General features: G+C 42.7%; 1 protein-coding gene across 7 annotated transcripts in view; it reads right to left on the bottom strand.

Annotated features, from left to right (window-relative positions):
- Positions 1-20,552, bottom strand: part of PAM (peptidylglycine alpha-amidating monooxygenase) — a 247,407-nt gene that overhangs the window by 13,902 nt on the left and 212,953 nt on the right. For all 7 annotated transcript variants that reach the window (XM_053291370.1, XM_053291368.1, XM_053291367.1 and 4 more), the window contains 6 exons: positions 11,158-11,274; positions 9,483-9,555; positions 8,886-9,096; positions 7,818-8,018; positions 4,617-4,735; positions 1,370-1,469 (listed from right to left, as the gene is read on the bottom strand). In XM_053291370.1, the coding sequence (XP_053147345.1) occupies positions 1,370-1,469; positions 4,617-4,735; positions 7,818-8,018; positions 8,886-9,096; positions 9,483-9,555; positions 11,158-11,274 (821 nt within the window). The remainder of the gene's footprint in view (positions 1-1,369; positions 1,470-4,616; positions 4,736-7,817; positions 8,019-8,885; positions 9,097-9,482; positions 9,556-11,157; positions 11,275-20,552) is intronic.

Genomic DNA, 20,552 nt, shown 5'->3' with positions numbered 1-20,552 from the left:
TCCCACAGGGGTGGGTGGTAGGACTTTAAGGATGGGGGAGGGTGCACTTACCCCTCCCCTCCTCTTTCCCCCTGCTGGCGCTGGAGTTCTGTAAAACCCCTTGGGGCAGCAGTGTACCTCCCTGTCGCCCCTTCCCCTCTTCAGCTGGAAGTACCAGGCGCACGCGCGCACGCTGCGATCGTATGCAAGCCTGTCTGATGTGCACAATCGCATGCCCGGCATGCACATGTGCACCTGGTACTTCTGGCCAAAGAGGGAACTGGAGGCAGGGAGGTATGCTGCCGCCCCGAGGGATTTTATAGAACTTACCCACCGGTGTGTGTGTGTGGGGGGGTGTAAGTGCACTACCCCCCACCCTTAAAGTCCTAAACCCCACCCCTTCAAGCCACCCCCACCCAGTTCCGTGCAAATCCCTAGCAGCAGCGATATAGGAAGATGCTGAAAGGCATCATCACATACTGCGTGGGAGAAAGCAATGGTAAACCCCTCCTGTATTCTACCAAAGACAACCACAGGGCTCTGTGGTCGCCAGGAGTTGAAACTGACTCGACAGCACACTTTTACCTTTACCTCCATTATCCCTCAATAAAACTTTATTTTCAAGAGCATGCGTCTATCCTCCTTTACTCCTTTCAGTGCGTCCATACCACGGCCACAGTCCCGCAGGACTTTACATATTTTATTGCTGTTGATTGGTCTGCACCCATTTGATGCTAATTTCCTCCACTTGAGCAAAGCTTAACTACAGACAGTGATAGCTAACATGTGTCCACACACAGACTTCTTAACAGAACTGTGTAGTTGTCATTTTGTATTTAAGGGAGAGCATAGCCCACGTGCCTTTAAATATGTGCAAGGGAGAACCTTGTGGCTCTAGAAAGACTAGAGCCCGTTTTGTCAGATGCAAGAAGTGTTATCTTAAGTTGGCAGAATATAAACACATAGGCTCAGGTATAGGGGGAAATGTAGACAGCAGAGCTAAAAAATCATGAGATGCAAGAGGTACAGTCTGACTCTGCTTGTAGTGCTGCTTTTTCCACATGAAGCCACCACCTGTTGTGACTGTGAAGGTGTGGCTACTGGGGGCGCAGTTATGGTGCATTATTGTAGGGGTGGATGTGGCTATCGAGTTGTCATGGGGAGCGCCTGAACTTCTGAATTTGCAACTACACTCCTGCCAGGGACTGAAACTGGGATCTTCTGCATGCAGAGCAGATGTTCTACAACTGAACTATGGCCCCATTCCCTTTCCAAGACTACAAAGCAGATGTACCCTTAAAGCAAGGGTGAAGAAAAAGAGTCTTTTGTGAGGTCTATGCCTGTAGGTAGTGTTAGATGCTTTTAAAGTTACAAAGCAGATAAAACTTACTTTCTGTGGATGTAAATTTCCATACCACGTTGGTGTGCGCATCACCAATGTAGACCGTTCTGTTTTCTGAACCCACAATGTCGTGCGGCATCTCAAAACTCTGCCAAGGTAACAGTCAACAAATTTAAAAATCCACACACCAAAATGAAACCATTTAGACCCATTTATTCAACAAGTTGAGATGTGGAATTAAACTCTTGTCTGATATAATCAGGAGACTATCAACTGCGATCACTACATGCAAAAGTGTGGAGGAAGTCCAGCAACGCCTATGGAAGGGAGGCATCCTTCCCCACACTAATCAGAATTGCATGCAGGTAAAGAGGTCCTTCCAACCAGAGATAGGAAGCTTGCTTTGCAGTAGACAACCCATTTGGTTCAAATAGTATGGTCTTAATGATTATCCTTTTACAATTTGTTCTTTTAATCTCTGCAAACACAAGAAAATGACTAGTCATGCTATACTTTTAAAAGATGGCTGCTTGGATGATTAAAAGGATATCTGAACATTGGAAGTGCAATCTTAACAGCCATTAATATAAGAAGAATGAATGATCTCTCTCTGTGTCTAGTGGAATGTGACCAAGGAAAGACCAGAATGCACTTTTGTGTTATAGCCTCAAGTGAAAAGGAGACACGTATGAGATCCCAGGATCCCCTATTCTGAAAACAATCTTACTTTGGAGCCCACATCCTTGTTTTAAAATTTTAACAGGCCACACTGTTTGTTTCCTATTCTTAATAACCAACACTTAAAAGAATGTACTCAAGGCTCATCTGACATTGGATTTAAATTTTCAAGGCAAACAATAATCCAGAGTACTAATTAATTTTAATCTGGCGGCATGCTGACATTACATGCATGGTGGTGATTTCAGACAAGTAAGAAGAAGAAAGGAATGGGAAAGAGAAAACAAATAGTAATGTAGTGACTTGGCCCCCAAGTCTAGTGAAATATCTCTTCTCTATTTGGCTTAACAAATCAAATTTATTTCCTGGCTTGAACTCTGCCTATTTGTAGCTGCAGCTTAATTAAATAAAAGGGCTTTCCGTATGAAGCAATAAGCTGATGTGTACTGAGTAAACCTCAAGCCAGAAACTGTGTGTGGCACAATTTACAGCTAGCTTGTTTGGTGGAAAATGAAGAAAAACAATCATTTTTATCTTTACTGAAAAGGGAAGTGTCTTACTATGAATTCCTCTTCTCTATGACTTCCAGAAGGCATTCCAAAACTTCAGAATAGCATCTCCGCCTACAATGCAGGTAGGGAAATACTTCAAGCAACGGCTCCTTCAAAGAGAGGGGCTACCACATCTTCTTAGGCTTTCCTTTCTCCCTGGAAGAGTCATTGCTTGAAATATCTCCCTGTCTGCATTCTTTTATCAGATTGTTTTGAAATTAGGCATATTTGTAGACCTCAGCAACTAGATCACACAATTCAAGTTTCAAGTTATTAGCTCAATGGTTGTCATATTTATAAGCATATTTGCGTATGGCAGTTGTCATATTTATGTTGAGGTGTATAATTGCTGAAACCCTTCCCCCCTCCCACTACTTGCCTTAATTAAGGCAAGTCCTGAGTCCCTTGATTGACTGATTGATTGATTGATTGATTGAATATACCACCCAATCCACAGACCCGGGTACAAAACAAGAACAGCATCCCAGAATTAATTTTTTAAAAAAGATTTAAAGGGCGAATGCCTGGTGGAAAAGAAATGTCTTCAATAAGCTTTTAAAGGCTGAAAGAGAGGAGGCAGACCGAATCTGGGGCTGGGTGGGGGAGAATTCCAACGTGAAGGGGCAGCAACAGAGAAAGCCTTTCCATGGGCCCTAGCACTATGGACCTCTCTGAGACCAGGGACTGAAAGAAGGGCAACCTAAGAAGGGCAACCTGAGAAGATCTCACATGATGGGACAGGATTGGCTGGGAGAGGCGGTCCTAAAGGTAAACAGGTGCTAAGCCCTGAAGGGTTTTAAAGGTGAGAACCAGCACTTTGAATTGGACCTGGAAGCAATTAGGTAACCACTGCTGCAACCGCAAGAGAGGTGTCACACTATCATTTCTCCTAGCGCCCATAGGCAGGCAGGCCGCCGCATTCTGGACCAACTGAAGCTTCCGGGTCATCTTCAAAGGCAACCCCAGGTAGAGCGCATTACAGTAATCCAAATGAGAGATGATGAGGGCACGAGTTACCATTGCCAGGGCCTGCCAGTCGAGATAGGGCTGCAACTGGAGGATCAGCCGAAGCTGGGCAAAGGCACCTCTGGCCACGGGCTCCACCTGCTGTTTAAGCAGGAGCCATGAATCCAAGAGGACCCCCAAGTTGCAGACCACCTCCTTCAGGGGCAATGCAACCCCGTCCAGGGAGAGCCTCAGACTTGGCAATTGGCCAGATCGAGGAGTAAGCAAAAGCAACTCAGTCTTGGAGGGATTAAGTATGAGCGTGTTTTGGCCCATCCAGACTCTGACAGCCTCCAGACACTGAGCAAGCACAGAAACAGCATCTCCAGAGTGGCCTGGGATGTCAATATACAGCTGAGTATCATTGGCATATTAATGGAATATCACCCCAAACTGACGGATGACCTGCCCCAGCAGTTTCATGTAGATGTTAAAAAGAATGGGTGTGAGAACTGAGCCCTGAGGTATCTCACAAAAGAGTGGCCACAGGGCAGAGCACTCGCCACCAATACACACTGACTAAGTATGCCCACTAAGGAATGGAACGGGACCAATGCAAAACAGTGTCCCCAATACCAAATATCTCTGATTCAACTAACAGGACCCTAAAATGTGACAGCTATAATTATTTGGGTGCCATCCAGTGTTCCAAGGTATGCGCATGTGCACATACACACAGAAGCTTTTTTTTAATGTCAGCTCCATCAATTTTAGATCCCACTCAGGTTGAATCAGAAAGGCCATATCCTGAATGCACATGCGCGCACACTGCCTTGATACTGCCGCCCAGAACAAAACTCATTTGGCAGACAGATGAAAAAAATTAGAACACACACTGGTGTCATCTTGTTGAAGAATTGTGACTGGAATGGCAAACAGCATATAGATACTACTGTCTGAAATATAATACCCAGGATATAACAAACTTGGTCTCACCTTCTAGATAATTTGAGAATCTTTCTGCTAAAGTTTGAAATGTGCACAAGGCATGGAAAGGAAGAAGAATAAATGAGTATTCATGCATTTTTAATAGAACCAAGTGATGCTTCACAATGTGTTACCTTTCTAAGTGGAATGAAAGTGTCAATGATTTCTCCAGTTGAAAAGTTCATCACAAATGCTTGCAGCGGCTCTGTGTCTCCAGGGTAAGGCTTTCCATTAACTGCAAACAGCAGACCACCTGCAAACATACATTCATTCTTCAGTGAGCTGGTGTGTAGCTGAGAATAGTCTTCCCTTTTACAATCCAGTCTAATCACAACTATGTCGGATTAGGACAGGCTCCCTTAAAGTAGTAATGGCAGATGGGCAGGAGCTCATGGCCTTCTGAAATAGGCATTCAGATTGAATTGGGAAGGACTTAGACCTCGCTCAACATGGGGGGAAAAAGCACAACTATTTCAGTCATGACTGCTGCTAGGAAGCTATTGGCAGTGCTCCCAAGTTAGAATCGATTCAAATACAGCTGTGAAAAAGAAATGCATGAGAAATCAAGGAAGTAGCACTCCATATTCTCCAACCCGTTCAGGGCAACCATCATGGAAATATTAGTGTGGAGCTTTTTGCACAAAACACAGTAATATGAGAAGCTATCACTTCAAAAGCAAAAATGATGCAGCACATAAGAAGTCTAGGGTGATACTTCTCTTGTTCCAATGTAAGCTTTGAGCAGACTACAGTAAGCTGTGTGCATATATACTGGACAAGCATGCAAAGATACCCCTGAACACAGAGGATGACATGGCCACATTGTGTTTTTATAGCAAAACATATGATTGGCTGTTTATCAAAAAGAGGGTGATGGAGCAAGAATGCCTTCTAGTCATCTGCTTAAAGGCTTAAATTAAAAATAATGCTCATTGCTTCATAATGTTCATTGCTTATCATCATGTCTTCACAATGCCCCCAACTAAACCAATAAGCTCACTGGCAACTACAGTACTGTTTCATTGGCCTTGGCATTTTATGGATTCATCTGCAGGCAGTGCCTCTTGCTTGTAACTAGGGAGCTTTGAATTTTCCTTTTGCCACCACTGAGTATTTCTTTATAATTATTTCTTCTAATTACCAGGCTCTCTGGATTTTCTCTCCCCTAACAGAGATTTCTTTCTTAGTAGAAAAATATCCAAGTGACTCCTCTAAAGAGAAAACATCAACATTGGCACATGCTTTATACATGCTTTCTTCTGTTTTGATATGCAGAGAGAGCCTTTGAATTATACCATTGCATAGGCTAGGAACAGCTTCCCAATAACTAGGCAAAATGTACTTTATGAGCTACTTTTTCTTAATTTTGGCTTGCCCTGGGTTTCTCAGTTGGAAATCAGTGTTCCCTCTAACAGGGATTCCCAGATATTGTTGACTACAACTCTCAGAATCCCCAGGTGCAATGGCTTTAGCTTAGGCATTGTAGGAGTTGTAGTCAACAGCATCTGGGAATCCCTGTTAGAGGGAACACTGGTAGGAATCTCCGCTTGGGAAAACAGAATAATGCAATGTGGCTGTACAAGGTGGAGCCAAGTAGGGAGTGAGTTACCATCCCAAAAACGTATTTGCAAGGCTAGAATATGATTTTTGTTACTTTCTTAAATACAAATATATTTGGTTATCTGGCTACTGCAGTGTTATCAGGACTAAATAAAAACAATGCTGTGTTTTTCAGATGTTTGCACTTTTAAGATGCTTGAAATCTCCTTTAATGCTCTGTTTTTTGAGAGATTAAATCCCCAGCACTCTCCTTCTTATGTTAAAATTTCTTAATTTTAATTCCGTAATTTCTTCCTCAGTTGAAGTAAAAATATTTTGCTGTTTTCTCTGACAACATTTGAAGATATCATGTGATAGCTTCAACATATAGATAGCAACAACATATATATATTCAACATATAGACAGCAACAAGATAACGTTTGAGAGCCAGCATGGTGTAGTGGTTAGAGTGCTGGACGAGGACCGGGGAGACCTGAGTTCAAATCCATGATACTTGCTGGGTGACTCTGGGCTAGTCACTTCTCTCTCAACCTAACCTACTTCACAGGGTTGTTGTGAGGAGAAACTTAAGTATGTAGTACACCGCTCTGGGCTCCTTGGAGGAAGAGCGGGAAATAAAATTAATAGTAATAATAATAATATTTTAAATTATGTACCAGCTTTTTGACTCTGCAACTATCAATGAAGAAGCCATAAATATAGGTATTTAGTGACACTTGTCTCAAAGGAGGTACGTTTATTACTATTTTATTTTTCTATGTAGCTGTAATCAGGTGGCCTCGTGGAAATTGAGATCCTGACACTGAATGGAATGAGAGGTGCAACAGATCTTGAAATCAATCAAACTCCTTACCCTGTAAAAAGCTGCAAGAATTACTTTTGCTTGAGTTTCCCTCTTTCCAAAGGTCCTAGTATAGAGGTGAAAATGGAGGGAAGTCATACAGCAGACCTGTTTCTCCCGGTACCAAGAAGGCAGCTGTACTTCAAAAAGCAGGTCTGCTGCCCCTTCCAATCAAATTTGCAGCCTCCCACAGCTGCTTGTCTTGAAGCAAAAACATGGAGAGGCCATTACATGTGTCTGCCGTATAATGTCTAATTTGGCCCTGAGGTATGAACTAATGAGAATATTTCAGAATCACAAAATCCAGCTTTGCACCATTTCTGAGGTTCCCAGAATGTGTAGACAGTTACTAGGGGAAGACTTTAATCCCTGTCTGACCTCTCACTTGCTCCATCTTTGTTGTATGACTTAATTAGGACAGGAGCCAAGTGTTGATATACTGCCTTCTCCCCCTTAATATTTGAATCCACATAGCTTACATTTGTTTTGCTGATTGGCAGTGAACCACATCAGTGTCTCATGTGGTAACTTTCCCCACTGTTGCATAGACCTGCTGGCCCTCTGCCTAGGGCAACTCAGAACATTGTTGGCTAAGAAATTTCTATTTATAACAGTTAAACTTGGAAAGGCTCTTCTGACACCCCCCGCCACCACTGTGGCTAAGCTGAAGAATCTCTGGTCTAGTTTGATTTTAAAGATTGTTGACTTCTGTTAAAATAAATTTAAAAACCCCACTTCAACAGTTTTAAATGGAGGAATAAGCTTAAAGGGGCACAGCAGACTTCCACAAAAAAACTGTTGGACTCCTCTGACTTCAAATGCATAAGTTATCATTACGACAACTATGCTTAATGATGGCACCTTTCCTAAATGACATTTAGGAAGCATCAGAGGTCTCAAACACAAAGAATGTGTTTTTTTAGATGGCATTACCTGGAGCATAGGAAACAGCAAATACTTCTCTTCCAAACTGTGGATGACTGATCTCTCTCATAAACTCCCCAGTTTCTGGCTTAAAACACTGAATCCGACCATTCTCTCTGTCTGCTACACACAGTTGACCAAAATCAGACACCAGTGTTAAGCTGTGGGGGATGCTGAACTGGCCTGGTTTAGCTTGACCTACAGAAGTCTCTGAAAAAGAAAATATCCCATTAAAATCAACACAACTCTGAGCTCACTACTTGTGAACATAAATCCTGGTATTTCACGCTAAACAATAAGAAGTTGTACAGTGAAACTGTTTTCTGTCAAGCACAGCAGATTTCAGACTGTGCATGGGCACTTGCTTGGGTGTCAATAAGTGAAATTCATTCAACAACATCTGGTAAGAGAAGGATGTAGTAATTACTACACAGTAAAACAAAAACACACACACACTCTTCACAGATAAACTGTGGCATTTTCCTACATCTGTACATGAAAAATCATATGCAAAGTGGCCCAAGCAGTATTCCCTGTAACAGTGATTCCTAGATGCTGTTGACTATAACACCCAACATCTCCAGCTGCATTGGCCTTTGGCTGGGGATTATGGGAGTTATAGTCATCAACATCTGGGAATCCTTGTTACAGGGAACACTGACCCTCAAGTGCCACAGAAATCAGTGGGACTTAATCCCTGTTCTCATTGAGGTATGAAGCCTGTGTCCGGTCTGTACGGCTTCAAACCGCAGGTGGGTGCTCACACCGAATGCTTATTTATAAAAAAAGAATTCTACACATTCTCTGTGACATATTTTCTATTAGGGGAGAACTGTCTGCACAGAGGATCATTGAATCATGTGAACTGCCATTTGCAGTCAGAAGTGGTACAGCCCAGACACAGGCTTACCGTCTCAGTGACGACTACAACTTAAACTAAGGCACTTAAGTCTAATTGATTTCAGTGCGATTTGGGTGCATTTAACCTCTAGATTAGACCTTATGTGTATATGTGCCACAAGCCATTCAGAAAAAAGTATCCTAATCGATACACAAACATAACCTTTTATTCAGTACCTTCTCCCCACTGCATGATAAATTTTCCGCTTGGAGAGAATTGAACAATACGACTGTTACAGTAGCCATCAGAAATGTAAATACTGCCAGTATGCGGATCCACAACCACATCTGTTGGCTGGCAAAAGTGGTTATTGTCGCTCCCAGGTTGCAAAGCCATTCCCAACGTCAACAAAGGAGATTCCACACCATGTGATGCCAGTTTGAAGACCTACCAATGTAAAAAGGTAAAATGTTTCAGGTTCTTTAATTGTATATCATAGCTAGGACACACACACACAAAGCTAGTTTACAGGAAACACTGTGCGCCTATCCTCTGAAAAAGATCTTTCTTCAGAGAACAGCTATGTATAGATACATATGTATGAGCCCAATAAAGAAATCCATCATCAGGCATGTAACAGAATTAATTCAGTAGTGTTTCTGCATAAAATGTCAATCCATAGCTGTTATGCTAAATGAAGCAGTTGGACATTTGGCAAACATCCTCCCAGTATGAGAAAAATTATAGTGCCAAGTTGTTAATAAGTGATAAAAACTAGTTAAATTCAGGCTCGCACATTTAGCACAATACTTGTGGAAGCCAGTTGGACATACCTGATGAAGAGCTACATCAGTCACCCAGTAGTTGCCATTTTTATCTATACTTAAGCCATGCGGTAAATAAAACCTGTGAACAAAATAAATGAAAGCTGCATTAAGAGGAGAAATTTTCTTATTTTCTCTGAGAAAATAAGGCAACACTTTTTTTCTGTTTAGTCACCATACTGACATGGGGACTGACACAGTTCTTCTTTACACACTTAATCTCCCTACCTTTGTTGCTGCCATTCTTGAGTAAAATAACATTTTTTAAAAAAAGTATAGCTTCTGCCAAGCACAGAACATATCAGTAATAATTAGCTGGTAGTCTTCTGCTAACAACATAAAACAGAGAATTGCAGATCTGAGAAGAGTTAATTGTGCGAACACAAATAACTAAGTGCCACACACATATTAAAAAAAAATAATTTTTTTTTTGGTCGTCTCTCACACTGACATATGCTTTTATATATACCATGAACACATATCCCCACATTATTCCTGCCATGCTGCAGTTGATGGTACATCGGGACATTTCCAGTCTTCAAGTCAAGTTGCTGTAACCATATATCCCATCAGTTCTGATCATTCTTTTTTACTACGTTAAAAAGGAGTAAAAGTACTAAAAGGAGATCAACTGTCTTTATAGAAGATGACAAGGGGTGCAACAGAATATTATTTTAATAGTAGTTTAATTTTCCTGTAGAAATGTTTTCCTAAATGACAAGTCCACCATATGTGGAAATATCTTATTGTGCTTTTGCGCATGTCCAGTGCAGAAGGCTGTAAGTATTGTTTGTTTTATTAAAGATGACTGGTGTCATATATAACTTCATAAACATCTTCAAACACTTCTCCCAAACTCTGCACAATTCATGCATATGAGAACACACTCTCACAGATTAAAGAATTAGAGGGCTTAAAGACTGATGGATTAAGAGGCTTAAAGAAAAGTGGCAAACAATAGTGAGACTATTTCCTTCCTTACCGTCAAGAAAATAGAACTCACCCACTGTGCTTACATGTATGTATTGTAAGAAAGATACTGAATTGGGTATGTTTGGATGATACTTTCCTAGCCCATGTGATTGAAAGGAGTGTACCTGTCATTACATCCTTTGCGGACAGAGGAGAGCTGGTCTTGTGGTAGTAGCAAGCACAACTTGTCCCCTTAGCTAAGCAGGGTCTGCCATGGTTGCATATGAATGGGAGGCTTGATGTGTGAGCTCTGTAACATATTCCCCTTAGGGGGTGGAGCCACTCTGGGAAGAGCAGAAGGTTCTAAATTCCCTCCTGGCATCTCCAAGATAGGGCTGAGAGAGATTCCTGCCTACAAGCTTGGAGAAGCCACTGCCAGTCTGTGTGGACAGTACTGAGCTAGATGGACTAATGGTCTGACTCAGTATATGGTAGCTTCCGATGTTCCTATGACATCCTGACACCCTCCCACTATGTTCCTATATCAAGTGGAGAGGGGCTGTTTGTCTGAACAGTAGATCTTCATGTAACCCACTTAAAACTAATATTTGGATTGCATGTAGAGCTGCTGTTTGGATATTGGTCAATTGTTTCTAGACACTGGCAAAATCTGTTTAAAACAAATTTGATGTGCATAACACAAGAAGAAAGGCTGGACTTGGATAACTCAAAAGGAGACATATAAAAGAAATTTAAAATGTAGAAGACTTACATATTTTTTCCTGTAGAGTGCCGTACTACTGAATTACTTGGATCTACTACAAGAATAGTGCTCTCTTTAATAGGTCCAAGTCCTTTTTGTTGATAAACATAACTACTGTCAAATGAGCTAAAGAAGTAAAGAAATATAGATCAGTAATCAAAATCCAACAAAGGCACAAACTATTTATAGAAGAGGACAGAGGCTTCCATGCCTGTCCCATGCATTTCAACTGGCATATCTGCCCAAAGAGGTAGATGAAGGTTATATTGATACTGTGCTGGAATAGCTGTGGCTAAATCCATCCCAAGCAATTAAGTGCTGGCACAGCAAAGTTTAGATTAAATCAATGTTTCTAGAACTTTGAGTTTATCCTGCCTTTTAAACATTTTCTTCCTTCTGTCCCATCCCTCCCAAATGAGCACCAGTAATTTATTCCACAAGCAAACATCCTTGCAAGAAACCGTGGATGGGACCATTAATCCAACACCTGTGCTAGAAGAGGAACAAAACAGGACAACCCGGACTTCTTTCTATAGCCACTCATGAAGAAACTTCATTAGAACAAAGTAACAACTTCCCCCAGGTCAGGTTGAGATGATGGGACAGTGGAAAGTGGTTATCCCATAAATCTGATGTGTGGGTTAGGGAGTGACATTTTTTGAAGGGGACATTCAACCTATATATATTTTGGTGATGCATGGAAAAAGATTCTATCTGCCTCAGGATTCTATTTCCTCCCTCAAATTTTGTGAGTCTATATTTTCTCCTCTGTAGTTAAGGGCAGCTTCAAGGATGACTTAGATTGATCCACAGTGAAAGGGGAAAGGGTTGGACACTTCCTTTCCCCTCATGACTCCAATCTAAATCAGGCCTCCGTAACGGTTGTTTTTGGAAGAAAAAAATTACATGGAGAGATCTAATCACAGCTGCCCCATGTACAGTGGTCCCTCGACTTACAAACTACTCAACATAAGTATTTTTCGAGTTACAAACGGCAGTTTTAGATCCGGTTTTAGATGCGGTTTTTTCGACTTACAAATTTTTAGATGGGGTTTCCTCCACTTACAAATTTTTAGATGGGGTTTCCTCGACTTACAAATTTTACATGCGGTTTCCTTGACTTGCCTGCCTGTTTACTGCCTGTTTATTCTTGAAAAGAAATGTTCCTGTGCAGTTTGCAAGCCTTACTGGGGGTCTGGGTCTTTTTTCTAGGCTCCGGAACGCATTAATCCGTTCCCAATGCATTCCTATGGGAAACCGCTTTTCGACTTACGAATTTTTCGACTTACAAATGTGCATTCGGAACGGATTAATTTCGTAAGTAGAGGGACCACTGTATACTGCTAGTATGGTCCTTCAGAAAGGATGAGACGGAACTGTAGACAAAAAAGATACATCTAAACGAATTCTTTAATACGCAGCTTCTAAAGACTTTGAGAATAAGTAGTTGACTTAATCCATTTGCCAAATAACTAAAACTAGCTGGTTCGGGTGCAGAGCATCTGAGCCTCTGGTAGGCCTAGCCTGTTCTCCCCCCTCCCCCCCGTTGGCATGCATGGCTTTCTGGCCGGCTGCTAGGGATGTGCACAAACCGGTCCGGAGGCCATTGTAGAGGCCTCCAAACCGGTTCGAATGTGGTGCAGTTTGAACCGCCGGTGGGGGCTGGTTCTTTAAGAGCAGGGGTTCACTTACCCCTCCTGCCGCTACCCCCCCCCCCGGTGCTCCTTTTAAAGAAAACCTTCTTGGGGCACCAGCGTACCTCCCTGCTGCCCCTGCCCCCGTTTTCAGCCGGAAGTACCGTGCATATGCGTGCGCAGTACTTCTGGCCACTTCTGGCCAAAACCAGAAATGGATGTAGCTGACATATCAGCCAAAGCTGATAAAAAGCGCTCCTGGCCACTGCCTCAACCTGAGAAACCAGGGAGAGCTTTGGGTCCAGGAGTACTCCCAAACTACATAACCTGATCTTTCAGGGGGAGTGTAACGCCATCCAGAACAGGCAGATCTAAGCCATCTCTCGGGTCCTGACACCCCCCCCCCCCAGTCAATACCTCCGTCTTATTTGGATTCAACTTCAGTTTGCTATCCCTCATCCTGCTCATTACTGCCTCCAGGCAGGCATTTAAAGAAGATATCTCTCCCTGCGGTTTCATGTAGATGTCAAAGAGCATTGGAAACAGATAGATAGATATAAGTGTATTCGGTCATTGACCAGCAAATTGGAAACACTATGGAGCCCTGTGGAACTCCACACTTTAGTTCTTGCTTTGCAGAACAACAGACTCCAAGTGACACCATCTGGAATTTACCAGAGAGGTAGGAGTGGAACCACTGTAAAACAGTGCCACCCAATCCCACTTCCCTCAGGCGGTCCATAAGGATACCATGGTTGATGGTACTGAAAGCCGCTGAGAGACCCAAAAGGATCAGCAGAGTCACACTCCTGCTGTCAATAGCCAGTTGGAGATCATCCATCAGGCCGACCAAGGAAGTCTCAATCCCATAGCCCACACGGAAGCCAGTGTGAAATGGGTCTAGATAATCTGCATCATCCAAAACTGCCTGGAGCTGAGAGGCCACCACCCACTCAATCACAGATCTGTAATTAGCTAGCTAAATATCTGTAATTAGCTAGCTAATTACATATTACTAATTACAGACATATATATTGTTTACATATGGCCTCTTCATTAAAGATGTATTGAATGCTTTTATACAACACACACACACAAATTTAAACTAAAAATTAAAATATCAATAATTTTGAAATTAATAGGCTTATTGTGAGTCACTTGCATAAATATCAGACATTTATACGGTTATACAAATGAGAAATTATTAGCGATATTTTCCCATCAGTGCAAGAAGCATTTATAACATCCCAGCAGTGCTTCGCATTGATTGAAACAAAGTGTTAACTGAGTATGTGCATGAAAGTAAATAGCATTTAATCTAATTACATATAAAATTGTAATTCAATAATCCAAAATGTGGAAGCCATACAATTTTTCTACATGTTTATTTATTTAACGGGCTTCTAAGTGCTCGTGGAGATTGATTTTTTTTTTAAGAGAAGGCCTACTTTATAACATTAGATGAGTCTGCAAACCAAATTATTAACCCTGTATGTCACCACAACAAAAGAACAGGGTCTGTTTAAAATATTTATACAATAGCTTTCAATTAAGAAAAGTGCAGGCCACTCAAACTGGTCGCACTTCATTGATTAGTACATTGATTTCTTTATTAAAATTATTTGCTCATGAAATCTGCAGTATTTTGTAATTAAAAATATCCATTGTGCACTTAGTAGATATTGTTGCAAACACCTTTATGAGTCCTATTTTCCCCATAACTAACCAAGTACTTTCCAAAATAGTAAATTTAATATTGCATTGCAGCACATGGGGGATTTGAGACTTTGGTGGGGGCATTCCTGGACAGCTGGAGAGCACAGAAGGGCACTTTATTTCCCTTTTCAAACCCCCCACCCCCGATTTTTCCAGCTTCCCGGAATCTACCCCCCCCATTCCCATCGTCTTAATGCCTCATTATCTGCGGTTATAGTGGAGAACAGAACCTCTGTGGATAACGGGGTTCACCTGTACTTTATTAAACTGCCTTGGATTTGCAAGCAGCCTGCTGCATTTACTTTTAGGGATATGCAGCTTTTCTCTTCATGTATTATTAATACATTACTACCATTTTGTGCAGTGCCTGAGGCACTGATAATTTGTTTGCCTCTTCCTTGTTGTATGATGGGGAAGCAATCAACCAAAAAGAATGAAGAGAGTTCCTAAGGCCAATAATTGAGCACATTTATGACTAGTAAAGAACATTACACCCAATTAAAAACTTTGCATTAATTTTATGATTATGTGCATATATTTAGACAAGCCTGATAATAAAGGTCTATTCTCAAAGAAAAAAGAAAAAGTACGTAAAATCTACATTTGTTCTTTTCTATTACTTTCCTCACACTGACATGCATTTTCATGCAGTCTTCATTCAAAGTTTTCTTCACAACTTCAAATCTCAGAGGAACACTTATGGCAGGAAATGGGGATGCACAACTTCCTTACTCAGATGTTCAATATCCACCTTTGGGGTTGTACCCTAAGAGCTGCTTTATGAAAGAAGCTCTGTTTGCTCAAGGGGAAGAAAGGCTATTTTTGCAGCTGTCTCTACAGCTCCTTGTGTGCCCTGAAAGTCTGCTCATGAGGGTCCACAAGCCCCCAGGGACATATTTTCAGGGGCATGGAGGGCTGCAGAGAGAAGGGGAGGACAGCAAAAATGGGCTCTTCCGCCCTTGTGCAATTCTCCCACGAACAGAAGAAACTCTTAGGATACAAAGCTCTGATACTAACATTGTGTAGCCACTGTACAGGCTGTTTCTAAGCTATTAGGTGGATCTGCAGCAGGTACGCCTTCTGTTTACTAGAGCTCTCCCACGTCTGCTTGATGTGAGAGACTGAGTGCCACAACCATAGAACATCATCTATAATTAAAAATAATAATACTGAGAGCTGTCTTTTGGGGGGGAAGTTGTTCGCTTTGCACTCTAGTCTAAATTAACAACTCCCCTCGCCCCCAAGGCAGCTCTCAGTATTATTCATCCCATATCATGTTCACCTAGCCATACCTCAAATGCTAGCTTTTTCACTCTTGATGTTCACCAAACTGTTCCCAAAAAGTGCAAGTACAGGAGAAAAACAGGCTGCTTACCTGTAACTTATGATCCTTGAGTGATCCTAGGTATTCACACCACTGGGATACGTGCCTGCACAGGAGACCAATAGGGAAGATTCTAAAGCTACACGCAGTGCTCCCGACTCTGCCCACGGTGTGCATGCGTACATCAACATAGGTGGTTGGAGCGCTGCTCTCTTCGATTCCTGGACGACCGCCAGACTACACATTGTGACCACCGTAAGTGGAACCAGAGAGGTAAGTGAGAGAACAGGTAAGTGAAAACATAGACAGTGCCCAGTGCATGGACCGGTTGGGATGTGTGAATACCTAGGATCCTTCAAGGATCATAAGTTACAGGTAAGCAACCTGTTTATCCTTGACGTGATCCCATTGTATTCACACCACTGGGCGATTAGCAAGCTCCTGCAGGAATAGGGTATCTTGAACTTACTTCATAACTTACTTCATGTCAGGATAGAACCTGCTCCAATGCACTCCTACCAAAACGCACATCTGTAGAGGACCGCAGGTCCAGTGAGTATTGTTTAACGAAGGGGTGGTCCGAAGACCAAGTTGCAGCCCTCCAAATCTCAGTCATGGAGACTCCTGATAAATTAGTGGCTGAGGAAGCCACTGCTCTTGTAGAGTGGGCTTTAATACCCTTAGGTGGGTCTTTGTCTTGAGACTTGTATGCCTCAACTCTGGCTTGGACAATCCAATGTGACAACCGTTGGTGTATTATTCGCATGCCCTTTTTGTCTTTTCTATAGGAAATGAAAAGTCTGTCATCTTTACAAAACGGACAAGTCCTAGCGAGGTAAAAGGCTAAATACCTGGCGGACATCCAACGTGTGCAGGGACTGTTTTAAGTTGGACTGTGGGTTACAGAAAAAAGCCGGGAGAACCACATCACGGTTGATGTGGAAACCTGTTTTCACTTTTGGAATAAAAGATATGTCTATACACATGACTACTTTGTCTTTGTGAAACCTGACATAAGGGGGATCAGACCTTAAGGCACACCGCTTCCTCCACCCTCCTGGCCAAGGTTATAGCTACCAGAAAGGCCGTTTTAATAGATAAGAACCTTAGTGGCACGGTAGCCATAGGCTCAAAACAGAGTGCTCATGAAACTCATGATAATTAGAGAAAGAGACCACTGTGGCACCGGAGCCCTCGTTTGCGGGTACATGTTCTCCAAGCCCTTAAGAAACTTTTTGGAGAGGGGATGAGAGAAAACAGTAGAGGCATATATTCCCTCATGACAGCTGAAGATGGTGGCAAGATGGATCCTAATAGAGGCATTAAAGAGACCCGCCAGTTTCAGGTTGGAGAGGTAATGCAAGATCTGCAAAACGGTAGCCCCTGAGGGCGAGAAAGAATGTGCTTCCACATATAATGTAAAGTGTTTCCATTTGGCCACATATGTATTTCGCATGGAAAGTTTCTTCTCATGAAGAGAATCTCTTCTAGTATGTGAGCACTGGGCTTAGTGGCTTGATCCTCCACATGGTGAGTTTTACCATGCTGATGTCTAGATACAACACCTGGCCATGATGCATGGACAGAAGGACCGGAATGGCTGGCAGGGGGCGATATCTGCCCTTGGCCAGTCTCAGCACAGGAGGATACCACACTTGATGTGGACAATCAGGGGTAAGCAGGATGTAGTCTGTTCCCTGATGAATTATCCTATTGAGGCCTCTTGGAATCAGGGGAACCGGCAGGAAAATGAAATACAAGGTTTCACTCCATGCAACGAGAAAGGCATCTCCCATGGAGTTGGCACCTATGCCCGCTCTTGTACAGAACATATTGCATCTCACATTCTCTTCGGATGCGAATAAGTCCACTTGAAGAAACCCCCAAGTGTGGAATATTAGCAACAGGTAGGTCATGGGCACGCTCCATTCATGCGTATCCATGTGTGCAACTCAGCAACTGAGTGCAACTCAGCGAGTTGGCCTCCACGTTGTCGACCCCTTTGATGTGAATCACAATGGGGTGAATCCCATGTAGAATGCACCAATCCCAAAGTTTCAATGCCAAATTGCACAGGGGATGAGAAACAGTCCCCCCTTGATTGTTCACATAAGTGATGACTGTCGTGTTGTCCATCACAAGTTGCACTAGTTTGCCTTGTAACATCGGTCTCAAAGCCATCAAGCCGAGAAAGCATGCCAAATGTTTCAGGACATTTATGTGAAGTTGTTGCTGGGTCCATGGTCCATTCACCTTATAGGTGAGGCAGTGAGCTCCCCACCCTTCCTTGGAAGCATCCGAAGTCACAATTATTTGGGGGAAGCATGGCTGGAAAAGGATACACATGTTCAGCTTTCCCCGAAGAGACTATGACTGGAGGGAATTCAGGACCGCTTGTGGTATGTGCAATAGTTGTTTTGGGGACCTGTAAAGGAGATTGAAGGTTCCCAAAAACCAAAGTTGTAGGGGCCACATGTGTAGCTTCGCATGAGCTACTGCAGCGGTACATGAGGCCATCAGGCCCAGCAAAACTTGCACTTGGTGTGCAGTTCTCATAGGTGCCAAGAGGGCCAAGTGTATGTGATGCAGAAGCTTCTGCTCCTCTGGAAGGAGCATCTGCTCCTCTGGAAGGAACACCTTTTGTTCGTCCGCATTCAACAGCGCTCCTATGAACAGAATGGACTGAGTTGGGGTCATTTTGAATTTTTTGTAGTTTATATTGATGCCAAGATTGTGGAGAGTAAGCAGCAGTGTACTCAAATCCCGCTCCAGTCTGTCCTTGGACTGGGCTGTCAAAAGCCAGTCGTCCAAGTATGGGTACAGTTCCAGACCAAGGCGACAGAGATGAGCAACTGCTACTGCCATCACCTTGGTAAACACCCTCGGGGAGGTAGAAAGCCCAAAGAATAAGACTTTGTATTGGTAGGAGAGGGGGCCAACAGTGAAACGAAGATATTTTCCGTCCCTTGGACAGACCCGAACGAGAAAGTTAGTGTCCTTCAAATCAATATACATAAACAAACAGTTTCTCCCACTTATCCAAATGGCTGAGGTGGCAAACCCAAACCAAGCAGAAGAACCTTCTAAAGCGTCCATACTAGTCAGCGGTCGGAAAGAAACTGAGGAGAGTAGTGCTCCAACCGCCTATGTCGATGGACACATGCACACCGTGGACAAAGTTGGGAGCGCCGCACATAGCTTTAGAATCTTCCCGATTGGTATCCTGCGCAAGTGTGTATCCCAGTGGTGTGAATATACTGGGATCACATCAAAGATCTTATTTGCAGGCATTTTATTATCCGCTGCTACCGCAGATACGGAAACCATGAATATTTATTTTTTATTTATTACATTTATATCCCGCTCTTCCTCCAAGGACCCCAGAGCGGTGTACTACATACTTGAGTTTCTCTTTCACAACAACCCTGTGAAGTAAGTTAGGCTGAGAGAGAAGTGACTGGCCCAGAGTCACCCAGCTAGTATCATGGCTGAATGGGGATTTGAACTCAGGTCTCCCCGGTCCTAGTCCAGCACTCTAACCACTACACCACACTGGCATTGGGGCAATGGGATCGTGGGGGTTAGACTCCTGAATGTTGGGGAAATGTTCCAAGGGGGGGCATAAAAATGCAGGGGGAAGTGGTCTACCGTGATCCCCAGAAGTACAGCAATCAGCTGCACAGCAATCTGCCCAAAATCATGATTTTTAACCCTATTTTCCCTGCAAAAGGAGCCATTTTGAGGCCCCCAATCTCAAAAAGGCAGCCGGAAATGATCTCTGAGGTCATTTCTGGCCACCCCAGACCTGCGGATACAGATTGCTGCAGATTTTTTTCACGCATACCAAGGATGGGTGCCAATTCTCTGACCGTGGATACCCAAATGGCAGATATGGAATCCGTGATTAATGAGGTTCTCCTTTACTTTGGACTCAGTGCAATAGTCATCTTAGCATAATGCCAAATGATTTTGGCACAGAGTGACATCACCGATGACAAGCTCTGATAGTAAAAAGATTACATATTTGTCTGGATTCATGTAACAAAATGCAGGCATAGCACCACATTTATCTTCCACCTCACGGAAAACAATGACCTGTGCACTAACTGCTACCAGAATTGCTTCTGGGTATGAGAATTCTGATTTAAATCTGTGATTTAAGTGGGCCTTTCCTCTTGGTGATTTAAATACTGATAAAAAGGTCTTTATTTCAAATCAAATCAACCCTGCCTGTAGATAGGCTTCCTGTCTCTGAGATTTTATGCCCATTATGTTATCTGAACTGGAGACCAGAGACCTAACTCATTTATTTATATATGTTTTGGAACCTGTAAATCCTGTCAGCATCATTGCCTTCCACTCTCTGGGATCTCAATCACCTTGATTATTGTGGTGCTTGTCCCACATTCTTACTGCCATGCAATTGTCACACTCTGTTTGTGCCTACTGCCTGCGTATATAAAATGGCAGAAGGAATTAAGGAACATCCAACATCTGCTTAAACAAGTACCATAACCTATCCACTAGAAGACACCCCCTCTATAGCTCCCAATATGCAGGACCACTATGGAAATCCCACCTTGGCCTGCAATCAATCAATCAGCAAACAAATTTATAATCTATCAGAAAAATAAAAAATATTGGCAGTAGAGGCCAGCATAGGATGTGGATAAGAGACATATGTGAACAGCACTGAAAAAAACAACCAGGTGCATTATTTCAATGTGCAA

Source organism: Hemicordylus capensis, chromosome 2 (assembly GCF_027244095.1).
Source record: "Hemicordylus capensis ecotype Gifberg chromosome 2, rHemCap1.1.pri, whole genome shotgun sequence".
Lineage (NCBI taxonomy): Eukaryota > Metazoa > Chordata > Lepidosauria > Squamata > Cordylidae > Hemicordylus > Hemicordylus capensis.
Note: the sequence above shows the minus strand (reverse complement) of the source record. Positions and strands in the feature narration are given on the sequence as shown.